This window comes from Lepus europaeus, chromosome 1 (assembly GCF_033115175.1).
Source record: "Lepus europaeus isolate LE1 chromosome 1, mLepTim1.pri, whole genome shotgun sequence".
NCBI lineage: Eukaryota > Metazoa > Chordata > Mammalia > Lagomorpha > Leporidae > Lepus > Lepus europaeus.
The window spans coordinates 134,004,828-134,018,687 of NC_084827.1; the positions used below are offsets into that span (position 1 = coordinate 134,004,828).

General features: G+C 47.6%; 1 protein-coding gene across 2 annotated transcripts in view; it reads left to right on the top strand.

The window, feature by feature from the left end:
• Nucleotides 1-13,373, top strand: part of MFSD6 (major facilitator superfamily domain containing 6) — a 90,673-nt gene extending 77,300 nt beyond the window's left edge. For both annotated transcript variants that reach the window (XM_062189263.1, XM_062189272.1), the window contains exons 4-7: nucleotides 5,733-5,894; nucleotides 6,804-6,902; nucleotides 9,003-9,283; nucleotides 11,329-13,373. In XM_062189263.1, coding sequence (XP_062045247.1) covers nucleotides 5,733-5,894; nucleotides 6,804-6,902; nucleotides 9,003-9,283; nucleotides 11,329-11,532 — 746 coding nt within the window. In that variant the 3' untranslated portion in view covers nucleotides 11,533-13,373. The remainder of the gene's footprint in view (nucleotides 1-5,732; nucleotides 5,895-6,803; nucleotides 6,903-9,002; nucleotides 9,284-11,328) is intronic.
• Nucleotides 13,374-13,860: the final 487 nt, after the last annotated feature.

Genomic DNA, 13,860 nt, shown 5'->3' on the forward strand with positions numbered 1-13,860 from the left:
TTTCTGTATCACAGTTGCCAAGGTTTCCTTAATCTTACCCTGTAGACATGGAAAATAGTGGTGAGTTTTTAGATGTCCAGGCGCTGCTTTAATTTTCTTAACACTAAAGCACTAGAACACAACTGTAGTACAAACATTGACAAGATTTTGGATGATTATTGTGGTTACTGGAATGTTGCATATCAACGTTTAAGAACAGGAACTCCACAAGCATAGCTGACCTACACAGGTGATGTGACCCACACGGTCCCTTCTTGCGGATTGCCAAGTGCCACTGGTTTCTTTTTTGGGAAGTGAGATGGGTTTAACTGATCTTCATTGACATATTTGGATAAAAGTTATTTCAGAAAAATGATTTTAAGCCTATATCTTCTGAAAAGTGTTGGCAGCTTCAGGCAGAGTGGTTTTTATTATTGTGCCTTCAGTATCAGAGAAAAATTATTTTACTGCATGCTTTGTTCTTTTTCAGTCGATGCCCTGGGTTATTTGCAGGTGTGGGAAACCTTTTTTTGGCAAAGGACCTTTTGGATATTTGCATTGTCATCATTCACAGGCCGTGCAAAATTATCAACTTAAAAATTAGCCTGCTATAGATTTATTGCATTTTAGTCCTGCCTGTGGTTGCCTTAGCAGGGCTGCACCAAATCATTTTTTAATGAGTTATGGAGCTGGCACTGTGGCGTGACGGGTAAAGCTGCCATCTGCAGTGCTGGTATCCCAAAGTGCACCATTTCGAAACCTGGCTGCTCCAATTCTAATCTAGTTCTCTTCTATGGCCTGGGAAAGCAGTAGAAGATGACCCAAGCCCTTGGGTCTCTGCACCCATGTGGGAGACCTGGAAGAAGCTCCTGGGTCCTGGCGTGGAATGGGTCCAGTTTTGGCCATTGCAGCCATCTGGGGAGTGAACCAGCAGAAGGAAGACCTCTCTTTCTGCCTCTGCCTCTCTCCAACTCTGTCTTTCAAATAAATAAACAATTTTTTTTAAAGGCAGAGTTAGGGAGAGAGGGTGAGATAGAGAGAGAGAGATATCCTCCATTGACTGGTTCTACTCAAATGGCTGCAATGGCTGGAGCTGGGCTGATCTGAAGCCAGGAGCCAGGAGCTTCTTCTGGATCTCCCATGTCAGTTGCAAGGGCCCAGGCACTTGGACCATCTTCCGCTGTTTTCCCAGGCTGTTAGGAGCAGGATTGGAAGTGGAGCAGCTGGGACTTGAACCGGTGCCTATATGGGATGTCAGCATTGCAGGCAGCAGCTTTTCCTGCTATGCCACAGCACCGGCCTCTGCACCATATGGTATTGCGGGCTTTAAACAGCCTATGGGCTGTATATTCCCCACCCCTGCAAGTATGTAGTTCCAAGTTATCTATTCTGCCCCCCTCCAAAAAAAAAAACCAGTAAGAAAACTCTAGAAATCTAACTGTAGGGAATCTTTCTAAGTGCTACTTTATATCAGCCAATAAATCCTAAGAATAGTTTCAGAGCATACTAAGGCATCCTGCTGGAAGACTGAAAGTTTATCTTAGAAGACTCAAAGTTTTAGAAAACAAATTTTGAGGGGCTGGCTCTGTGGCTCACTTGGTTAATCCTCTGCCTGTGGTGCTGGCATCCCATGTGGGCGCCGGGTTCTAGTCCTGGTTGCTCCTTTTCCAGTCCAGCTCTCTGCTGTGGCCCAGGAGGGCAGTGGAGGATGGCCCAGGTCCTTGGGCCCCTGCACCCACATGGGAGATTGGGAGGAAGCACCTGGCTCCTGGCTTCAGATCGGCGCAGCCCCAGCTGTAGTGGCCATTTTGGGGGGTGAACCAACGGAAGGAAGACCTTTCTCTCTCTCTCTCTCTCTCTGACTATAACTCTACCTTGTCAAATAAATTTTTAAAAAATTAAATTTTGAAAGAACTAAAAGTAACCCTATTGATGGAAAGGTATACCCAAGGCATCACACGGAAGAGAATAACTGGGGGCCAGAGTAAGGCTGCCACCTGCAGTGCCTGCATCGCATACGGGCACAGTTTATCTCCCAGCTGTTCCATTTCCAATCTAGCTCTCTGCTAATGCATCTGGGAAAGCAGCACAGGATGTCCCAAGAACCTGGGCCCCTGAACCCATATGGAGACCCATGGGAAACCCTGATAAAGGTCCTGGATCCTGGCTTTTGGCTTCGGCCGGGCTCAGCCCTGGCTACTGCGGCCATTGAATCAGTGGATGGAAGATCTCTCTGCCTCTGCCTTTCTCTCTCATTGTAACTCTGACTCTTAGATCAACAAATCTTGGGGGTGGGGGGGTGGTGGTGGCGGTGTGCAGCGCTGTGGCATAGTGGGTTACAGCTGCCGTGTGAAGTGCCGGCATCCCATATGGGTGCTGGTTCGGTTAAAGCCCTGGCTGCTCCACTTCTGATCCAGCTCCTTGATAATGCACTGGGGAAAGCAGCAGAAGATGGCCCAAGTGCTTGGGGCCGCTGCAGTGGCGTGGGAGACTCAGAAGAAGCTCCTGGCTCCTGGTGTCGGGTTGGCCCAGCTCTGGTCATTTGGGGAGTGAACCAGTGGATGGAAGGTTTTTCTCTCTCTGCTCTGACTCTAACTCTGCCTTTCAAATAAATAAACAAATCTTTAAAAAGAGAGAGGGAGAGAGAGAATAACTGTGAGATTTGCATTTTATCTAGAATTATAACAAATATATGATAAAGTTGTGGTCACGTGCACACACAGACCCATCTCCGCCTGCTTGTAAATTCTTTGCCTGTTTGCTGGGACATGGGCATAGCAATAGATCTGGTGTTGTCATGAGAGTTAACCTATAAGCATTGATGTGGCTTCGGGTCTTTGATGATTCATATTTAAGAAGTGATTTCCAAACAATTTGGATTTTACTGTTGAATCTAATTTTGAATAAATTTACTTCTTGGAATGTTTTTTGAGTTTCTCCTAGTGTTAATGAAAAATATAGATACCTGAAAAAAAGCATCATTTGTAGTAATATACATGAAAATATTCCCACTGTGTGCTAATGTGTCTGCATTATTATGATTCTATTCAGGCATTATTTAATTCTGAGAAAGCTGGGATCATCTGGGGTATTGCAGTTCTTTATCCAGATAAAGCAAATACTTTGAGTTCTATGGAAATTAATTGTGAATGCTACCTTAGTTATCTAATTCATGTTTCTAATTAAAAAAAACTAGTTGAAATATGATTGAAACATGTATAAGGCCTAGAAAAATTATTTTGATGTTTCTCAGTCATGAGGCACATGATCTATTGTACCCAATAAAAACCATGTTTATTTAATTTTGGGTCTACTTAAGTAAGACTATTCCTAGTAATTAAAAAAAAAAAAAAGATTTATCTATTTGAAAGGCAGAGCGACAGAGCAGAGAGATATTTCATCTACTGGTTCACTCCCCAAACGGCTGCAACAGCCAGCGCTGGGCCAGGCTGAAGCCAGGAACCAAGCACTCCATCCTGGTGTCCTACACGGGTGGCAGGGGCCCAAGACTTAGGTCATATTCTGCTGCTTTCCATGCACATTAGTCAGGCACTGGATCAGAAGCAGAGTAGCTGGGGCTCCAGCCGGCACTCTGATATGGAATACTGGCACTATAAGTGGCAGTGTAACCAGCTGTGTCATGATGCCAGCTTCCATTACTAGTAATTTTTGATTGGGTGCCAGACACTGGGGTTTTACCTGGATATTTTTGTATTCCAATACGTATTCTTGAGCTTTGTTCTGGGACCCAGCTATGTTACTTGGAAATAATGTGATCCTTTGGGTCTTGTTCTTCAGATTACTTAGTTAAGAGCAAAGTTATATTTAGCCTAGGACTAAATATTTCATAAACTAACACAAGACCCTTTGGGGTATTCTGCCAGTCCCAGGAAGTGTGAGTTCTCTCCGTCTGGATGCATTTCCTCAACATTGCTTCCAGGTAGTTCTCTCCTTGGGTTTGCGTAACTCATGTATGTAGCCCATTTTTTTTTTTTAAGATTTATTTATTTATTTGGAAGGCAGAGTTACAGAGAGGCAGAAGCAGAAAGGAGGGTGTGTGGTCTTCTGTCCATTTGTTCACTCCTCAAATGGTCACAACAACTGGACCTAGGCTGATCTGAAACCAGGAGCCTGGAGCATTTTCTGGGTTTTCCATGTGGGTGCAGGGACCAAAGACTTGGGCCATCTTCCCAGGCACATTAGCAGGAAGCTGGATCAGAAGTGGAACAGCCGGGACTTGAACCTGTGCTCATATGGGATGCCAACACTGCAGGTAGAGGCTTTATCTGCTATGCCACAGTGCTGGCCCCTCATGTATGTGGGTTGTTTTTTTTTTTTAAGATTTATTTATTTACTTGAAAGTCCGAGTTACACAGAGAGAGAAGGAGAGGCAGAGAGAGAGAGAGGTCTTCCATCCACTGGTTCATTCCCCAATTGGCTGCAATGGCCGGAGCTGAGCTGATCCAAAACCAGGAGTAAGAAGCTCCTTCTGGGTCTCCCACATGGGTGCAGAGGCCCAAGTGTCTGGGCCATCTTCCTCTGCTTTCCCAGGCCATAGCAGAGAGCTGGATTGGAAGTGGAGCAGCTGGGACTCAAACCAGCGCCCATATGGGATGCCAGCACTGCAGGTGGTGGCTTTACCTGCTATGCCACAACGCCGGCCCCTCATGTATGTGCTTTTGCCGATCTCTGCTGATTGCTTTTCTTTGAATCTGTTCCTCACCAGTGTTCTTCCCTGGAACTCGGGTGCATTGTCTCTGTGGACTCTGGGCTAGAGTCTTCAACTTGGTGGTTCTCCTCTGGGACCCCTCCAGGCAGTGAGCAGGCTCCACAAGGGCTTCCATCTCTCAGGAGTCACTGTCCTTGTTGCTGGTGTCTTAAAAAAGCAGTGCCTTCTGCCGGCACACCGGGTTCTAGTCCCGGTCGGGGCACCGATCCTGTCCCGGTTGCCCCTCTTCCAGGCCAGCTCTCTGCTGTGGCCACGGAGTGCAGTGGAGGATGGCCCAGGTCCTTGGGTCCTGCACCCCATGGGAGACCAGGAAAAGCACCTGGCTCCTGCCATCGGATCAGCGCGGTGCACTGGCCGCAGCGCGCCTACCGTGGCGGCCATTGGAGGGTGAACCAACGGCAAAGGAAGACCTTTCTCTCTGTCTCTCTCTCTCTCACTGTCCACTCTGCCTGTCAAAAAAAAAAAAAAAAAAAGCAGTGCCTTATGAAGATTTTGTTTCAGAAAATGCATAGTTGCTGTGTATTGAAGTAATGACCATGGGGGTCATTGTTGTGGCGTAGTGGGTAAAGCCACCACCTGCAATGCTGAAATCCCACATAGGCACCAGTTTGTGTACAGCCACTCCGCTTCTCTGATCCAGCTCTATGCTGATGCCTGGGAAAAGCAACGCAAGATGGCCCAAGTGCATGGGCCCCTGCACACATGTAGGAGACCCAGATGGAACTCCTGGCTCCTGGCTTCGGCATGGCTCAGCCTGGCTGTTAGGGTCATTTGGGAAGTGAACCAGTAGATGGAAGATCTCACTCTCTGTTTTTCCCTCTCCCTCTGTAACTCCGCCTTTCAAAATAAATAAATCCTTAAAAAAAAAAGCTAGTTAAAATGGTAAATGTTCTGTTATGTATCTTTTACCACCAAATACATATGTGCATATTTTAAAAAATGAATAATGCTCATTTCAAAACAGAGTAACCTAGGCAGTTGCTGACCGGACAAGTCACTCTCAGCCACCCCTCTTCCTCTCCAGGAGTGACGCACGCAGCCATCTGGGCAGCATGCATCTCCTACCTCAGCGCGGCTGTGCCCCCGGAGCTGAGGACGTCTGCACAGGGCATCCTGCAGGGCCTTCACCTGGGCCTGGGGAGAGGCTGCGGCGCCATGATCGGAGGCGTGTTAGTCAACTACTTCGGTAAGAGTGGCGTTCTCTTTTGTCTTTCAGGAAAAGCAGATGTTTCAGGAGCGCTTTAGTAAGCACCCAGATTACCGAAGATTGCCAGGCGCTCACCTGCAGTCTGGCTGTGCTCTCTCCAGACTGCGGATACTGGTAACTGTTAGCAGCGCACTTGGCTGTTCTGTGACTCAGGCCAGCCTGTGGCCGTGCACATTCCTGACAGCTTAGCAAGGGCCTGCACAGATAACCTCAGCCGAGTGAGGCAGGGAATGAGCACAGGTGCTTTCGGTTTGAAGTGAAGTCCCCTAAGCCTGCTGATAACGGTGTCAAAGGAATGAAAGTTCATTGTTGTTGTTCCATCGGAGACTTTGAACCAAGAAGATCTGAGTGCGAGCTGGCTTTGGTCACGTCACGACGTCCGTGGTAGCACAATCTGTCTGCTTTGTCAGATCTCCCTCACTGGGGACAGAGGTGCGGGGGTGCTGATGCGATTGTCCTGCTGCAGGGGTCTTGATGGCCCCGTCACCTGTGTAAGGTGCACCCAGGGACACGCGAATCTGTAAGAGATGGGAGCCCTGCTGTTCCAGCTACAGGTGAATAGGGCCGTTGGTTAGTCACAGGGTAACTGATCTTCTGAAGAGGAGCACACCGCTGAACGGGGTGTTCGGGTGAGAAGGCACACAGAGACAGTCCTTTATGAATGCGGTTGTTCTATAGCAGATCGATGACATCTGACAGCAGCACCGGGAACCCCTGACGCCTGCCCGGCCCCGCGTGTTTTGCCTGTTGTCGAGGGCTAGTGGCCAGCCGTGTTTCCCTGGCCACTCCACGCTGGGCTTCCCTGGCTTTAGAACACTGGCGGTTTGGGATGAGGGCTCCGGGCATTCCCTGGAACCCCTCTGTAGAGTGCTCCGTTTGTCTCCCCAGGGGCTGCGGCAACCTTCCGAGGCATCGGCATGGCCTGCCTGGTGATCCTCCTGCTCTTTGCCCTGATCCAGTGGCTGGCAGTGCCCGCTGAGGAAGAAGGTAATCAGCCCCCTCCTTCCCGATGGCTCTGATGTTCAAGCCACAAGAGCTCCACACACGCCCCTCAGAAACTCAGGGCTGGCACCAGGGCACAACAGGCCCACCTGCTGCCCTTTCTCACTCCTCAGTGCAGAGAAGTCACCGACTGTACTGAAAAGTATTGAGTATTTTAAATAGCTGAGGTCTTCTTGTTATTGTTTTTGCTTTATGATACAAGGTACTATATTTTTAAATTTCTCTGATACTCTAAAAGGATTTCAAATTTAAGTTACATACTTAGAATGCTACACAGCATTTTTAAAACTTTTTTAAAAAAATTTTTGAGAGGCAGATGTCAGGGGAGACAGAGAGGAGGAGAGAGAGAGGGAGATTTCTCACTACCCAAAATGCCCAGGAGCTGAAAATTCAATGTGAGTCTCCCCTGTGGGCAGCAGGGTCCCAATGCTTCAGCCATTCACTGCTGCCTTTCGGGCTGTGCGTTAGCAGGAAGCTGGAACGGGAAGCAGAGCCGAGACTCAGGCTCAGGCACTCCAATGTGAGATGCGGGTGTCCCAAATAGTGTCTTAAACCACTGCACCACATGCATGCCTCTCACAGTAAAATTACTACAAGGAGTAGGGAGTGCTATGAATCTCTGCATCTTTACCTTCATTTTTAACAAACAAGTCTAACCCTAAAATTGGAAGTTTTCCCTGAACCAGGCATGGCCTTTATTTAAAATTGTCATCCAGGGGCTGGTCCTGTGGTGTAGTGCAGTGCCAGTTCAAGTCCCAGCTGCCCCACTTCTGATCCAGCTCTCTGCTGTGGCCCGGGAAAGCAGTAGAGGATGGCCCAAGTCCTTGGGCCCCTGCACCAGTGCGAGAGGCCTGGAAGAAGCTCCTGGCTCCTGGCTTTGGATCAGTGCAGCTCTGGCCACTGCAGCCAACTGGGGAGTAAACCAGCAGATGGATGACTTCTCTCTCTCTGCCTCTCCTTCTCTCTCTGTGTAACTCTGACTCAGAAAAATACATCTTTAAAAAAAGTCCTAGGAAAAAAAAGAAAATGCTTTTTAAAAAAATAAAAAATAAAATTGTCATCCAAAGAGGGGCTTTCTTGGCTCTTTGGTTAGGGGGATTATAAAGTTTAGCCTAATGGCAAAGATGCTGGTTAAGACGCCTGTGTTGCACATGAGAGTACCTGGATTTGAAACCTGGCTCTGGCTCCTCACTCCAGCTTCCTGCTAACGCAGACCCTTGCAGTACTTGAGGTATTGGTTCAAGTAATTGGGTTCCATCCACCCACAGGGGAGACCTGCACCAAGTTCCTGGCTCCCAGCTTCAGGCATTTGGGGAGTGAACCAGTAGTTGAGGACTCTCTTTCTCTACCTCTCTCATGAATGAATGAGGTTATGTCAAATACAACATGTTGATGAGAACAGGTTGAAGCAACTGTTTAATGCAAAAGGTCAGCCAGTAGGATGAACGTATTTGTGCTCAGCCTGTCCCAGCACAGGGCTCGCTGTCTTTGGCTTTCCTATCCTTTGAGGACTACTAGCCCTAGATGCTTCTGTTATGGGAAAAACTTGCTTGTTGCAAAGATCCCAGAGACCAGATTTTAACCCCAACAAGTTACTCAGAAGGAAAGACCAAGACTGGCTTTTCTCACTAATATCCTTTGATCATCTTAATTGGATCATGTCTCTTATACAGCTTCCGTTTACACCTTCTCCAAAAGACTAATGAGAAATAGCCACTATGTGGCTTCTCCTGTTTTGATGCTTGTCTTTAAACTTGCAATCCTATAAATGGGCTTAAGGCCACACTCACCATAACCTTGGCTGCACAGATGTTCTTTGCAAGCTCAGTGAAAAGTAGATTGCTTAAGTAAATATAAGTTAATGTCTGTTAAGTGTTATAAGAGACCTTGGAAGGTATACATCCCATTTGTTTACTCAATACTTGGATCAGGTAAAGGACTCTGGTAAACAGCTGTTTATTACTGTTGCCAAGCATGCTAGAATTGGCTTATAGGCTGGTTGGTTTATTTATTTTACATTTTTAAACCTTTGTTTATATAGCTAGGAAATTCCAAAAAATTCCTTAAACATTATTTCCTTTCCAGACAAGACCATGTTGGCAGAGAGGATTCCTGTTCCCTCCAGTCCTGTTCCCATAGCAACCATCGACCTGGTACAACAACAGACGGAAGATGTCGTGCCGCGCCTGGAGCCCAGACTTCCGCCCAAGAAAACCAAGCACCAGGAAGAACAGGAGGATGTGAACAAACCAGCCTGGGGGGTCAGCTCTTCTCCCTGGGTGACCTTTGTCTACGCGCTCTACCAGATCAAAGAAATGATGCAACTCACAAGAGACAGCCGGGCATCTGAGATACAGCCATTGCAGGTGAAGTCCCTGTGCCAGGCCGGCGCTGTTACCTGTCAGTGAAGACCTACTGTGTGGGCTCATTTGTTTTAATTATCCATTTTTCCTTCAACAAGAGTTACTGAAAGCCCATCGGGGAAATAGGCACACACCAAAAAAAAAAAAAAAAATGAGCTCAGTACTTTGCCATACGGTAGTGGTACTTTGCCATAACGGTAGTGGTAGTACAGAGGTGTGTATTTCCCACAGGGGGAAGAGTCTGCACCTTATGGAGATCAGGGAGGCTCCCCGAGGAGACAGTTCTGCCTGAAAGAAAGAAAACACCCAAGTCCACGCTGAGCTTGTCTGTTTCTTTGAAATTTCACTGTTGGTGGATACTGGTTACAGCGACAAAGTATGCTTCTTGCCTTTGGGGACCGTTGTTTATCAATCTCTGATTCTAAAAATGTTAGTGGGGGCATTATAAATAACGTGGCCAGCATAGCTGCTTGTTGGGCCGCTGTATGCACCTGATAGGGCACCTGACTCAGCAGAAGGATGCCTTTGCAGGAGGCCTCACCTAAAAACCAAAAGGTGTGATTTTTCTTGTCCCTAGAGCAGGGGTGGGGAACGTTTTTTCTGCCAAGGGCCATTTGGATAGTTTTAACATCATCTGTGGGCCATGCACAATTATTAACTTGAAAATTAGCCTGCTGTAGATTTATTGGATTTTGTGTCCCACCTGCCGTAGCCCTGGGACCAGATGATTTCAGACATTCCCCACCACGGCCCTAGAGGAATGGCCCCATAAAACGGCGCCACATAACTAAAGCTGTAGCCTGGAAGACAAGAACAGTGCGGCCAAGTAACAAATCCACTTCCCCCTTTCTATATTAATCACTCCCTTTTAGTTCATGAGTCATGGTCAAATCTATATTTAGAACAGCTTCAAAGGATAAGGGGAAAAAGGGGAAAGGACCGAAAAATCAAGTTATTTGGGTAATTTCCCTTTCATTAGGTTTTATTTGACTTTGTAAATTAACACAGAATCTTAATTAGTGGAACCCAATCTCATTCGTCACCGGTAATCATGTGTGCCAGTTCCTTCATGATCCTATTTATCTGTCAAGAAAATGAAGTTGGAGCCAGGCCTCCGAGTGGGTGCAGGCAGAGGCATCAGTTCCTTTGGTGGGGACCAAGGGGTGGGGGGAGAGGATGGCGCCTGCGGCCTGAGCCATGGGGTTTCTCCCTCTCTCCCTCTTGGCACCTCCTCAGCCTCACCTGTCAGGCCAGCATGGCATGATACTGCTTTTTCTCATACAGTAAAATCAGGAAAACCAGGCGGGTTTGATGTATTCTCACGAACAAGACACCAGACCAAGATTTTTGTTTTGTTTACATTTTAGAATCTAGTAACTTTTATTTTTTTGGGGGGGAGGGGGGGTGGAAGGGGATGCTCAGCTGTTGAAAGCGATGGAGGAAACCCCATGTGTTTAAAAGACACCTTTCCTGCCCTGCAAAGCCGACGTGGCATTTTATGGGGAGTGCAGCGAGTGAGGGCCTGTTGACATTGCCTTTTTACGGGTGTTCTGTGTCAGTTAACTTCCAGTCTATGTTCTGGAATCCCAGACACACATTAGGGCTCCTAATTACAGCCCCTGCTTTCCTGGCTGGGTCCCCAAGGCTGCAAAGCCCCTCGCTTCCTTACTGTGGACGCAGTATCTTCTGGCTCTTGGCTCAAGCTGTGGCCTTGGCGAGTGGCCGCCTGGCTGGGGGTGCTCGGTACATATTTGCTGATGTCAGTTGTTTAATCAGGAGCGAGCGGCATTTTAGTGATAATGTTCCTTTATCCACAAGATACGCCTGCTTATAGTGTTTGTGTTTTCCATGCGGCTCTGGCAGTTGCACATAGGAAAGGAGATGAAAGGTAAGACGTTCTGTCCTTATTCCTCCACTACCTGGTCCCTGGAGTGGGCCCTTCAGGACGATCTCCCCCCCGTGTCCTGTGTCTTATTTGAAAACATACGAAGGAGTGGATTTCTTGGCGGTCACTGACGGTGGGGTATCTCGTGCTTATTTCCATCCAGGGGACCAGTGAGAATCGGGAAAACTCTCCAGCGAGCGGAGCCCAGCCAGCCCCAAGGGAGACTCCCGCTGACCCAGCTAGAAACCAGCCTCCGCCTGACGCAGCAGCAGCTCAGACACAGACCAGCCCTGCTCTCCCCAGTGTGGACCTGCGTACGGTGGAGGGCAAGGAGCCGCAGGCTCAGCCTGCCCCGGGGGGACCGTGAGGGCCCTGCTCCTCCCCGCACCCTGCATGGAACGGGGCTCCGGGGCCAGGCCCCCAGCCCAGCACACGCCTCCCGCGGCAGACGCTTCCACATCCACTAAACTCCTTAACGCCGAAGCCCGGGCCACGTACTGGCAGGAAGGGCAGACTCCTCTGGCCCACAGGGGCACGGGGGCCTGCGGTGTCTAAGGGCTGCAGTTCTTTGGCTGGGTGTGCGCCCCTCCCCACGTCCCTGAGAGTGGAAGCCAGCAGCCACACCATGGGGGGACGCGCGTGGGGCAGGGGCGATGCTCATAGAATTTCCCTCTTCTGATTATTTACTGATTCGGTTCTTAATGTGAGCTGGGAAAAAACAGTATGCATCTGTCATTGTGTTTTTCTTAAAGAGAACCACTTAAAAAAAAAGTATAAGACATTTTAAAAATAACCAGATAAAAGTTACATAAAAACATATGCTTTTGTTTGAGAAAAAAAAAGCAGCTGCAAGTTTCATCAGAGACTGCGTATCTCTAGCAAATGTATTTTTCTATGTGTCTGGTATATATTGAAAAGTCCATTCTGAGCAGCAGAAGCTGTTACTGACTACTGCAAGCTTAGCTGAGCTTTATAATGCCTTTTGTTTTAAATGGGCTGTGAAATGGCCAGAAATGAGGGAGTATTTAAAACAAACAAAACAAAACAACACCAACCCACTCAGTATCCTGTGGCTTGACAGGCAAGGGTTTGCTACACGTGCTGATGCTGTAAATAGCTCTGTCACTATTTGCTATTTATAGTGATCTGGGCGCTAATTAGTTGATGGGGCAAAACAAATGGCTGAATTCCCAAGGGTTCCTTTAATGAAGCAGTACTATTTAGAATTCACAGTGTAAGGTTTAAGTGCCTGGGGGAGGGATACAGTTTTTAAAAATGCTAGGATGGGTCCGTTTGGTTTGGTTTTTGATGAGGTGGTCTACAGGAAGACAGGAAGGGACGTTAGGAGCAGGAAGTACTTTCCAGAAATCTCAGCATGGTCTTTGCCAAGAAGACACAGTCAGACACTGGACAGTTCAGATACAGGAATGCAGCTGTGCCGGTTACAAGTACAGTGAGAACGATGCTGGGTGCGCCGTGAAGACAGCTTGCTGCTAAAACTGAAAGCTGGGGTAGACAGGAAGCCTGGGGAAGCGCTACGGAAGTGCACTGTGGCTTTAGCTGAATGGAGACCATGCATGTGTGTAGACTAGCTGTGGACGAGCGCAGGGCAGGAAGCAAAGAACAGGAGCCGGGGAAGGGCCCCTCCCTTTACCCTAGGACCCTGGTCACACAGGATCTGAGTCGAGGGAGGGCTTCTCCATGACACCCTGGTTCTGTCCAAGGCTGTACCTGGGAGAAGACACCCTCCATCAGGATGTCTCGCTTCACCACAAACCACAGCTTAAGAAGTAGATGAAAGAAACAGAATTAAGCAAATAGTTATTTTTGCACTTGAACTGAAACGTACTGTACTGTAAATTATCATGACTCATTTTAAGTGACCTTTGAAATCAGATATATTTATTATGCTTGTGTAATTATGGAAACAAAGGAATGGGTGACACGCTGACCCTCACCTGTGAATGTACAGTATGTGGATTTGTGAACCTGACTTCCGGAAGTCATACGCTTACATTGTATCTTGTGTTTACAGTTCTGATTTATTCCTTTGAAAAGCCTGCTGTTTTGGAAATGCACAGTTGACATGTTGAAATAAAAGTACCATTTTTAAATATTTCTTAAATGATTAAGATGTGACCAAATAAATAAAAGTCCTTTACTCTATAATGAAAGAGACTAGAAGCCTGCCTTTCTTATGAAACCCCGAGTGCCAGAGCGGAGCCAGGAATGCAGGAACTCCCAGCCTTCCAGGCTGACACCTTTCTGAGTTTGTGAACTTTGTGACTTTTTTTCCTGTCCAGACAATACCATATGCTGCTTTTAAAAACATTAACATAGGGGTTTATGCTACGCTGTGGTGTAGTAGGCTAAGTGAGCATCTGCCTGTGACACCAGCATCCCATATGGGCGCCGGTTTGAGTTCCAGCTGCTTCTCTTCTGATTCAGATCCATGCTAATGGCCCAGGAAAGCAGTGGAAGATGGCCCAAGTGCTTGGGACCCTGCACTGGTGTGGGAGACCCAGAGGAAGCTCCTGGTTCCTAACTTCAGATCGGCCAAGCTCCGGCTGTTGTGGCCATCTGGGGAGTGAACCAGTGGATGGAAGATCTCTCTTTGTGTCTCCATCTCTCTCTCTAACTCTGCCTCTCAAATAAATAATCTTTAAAAAAAAAACATTAAAGTGAATTCAAATTA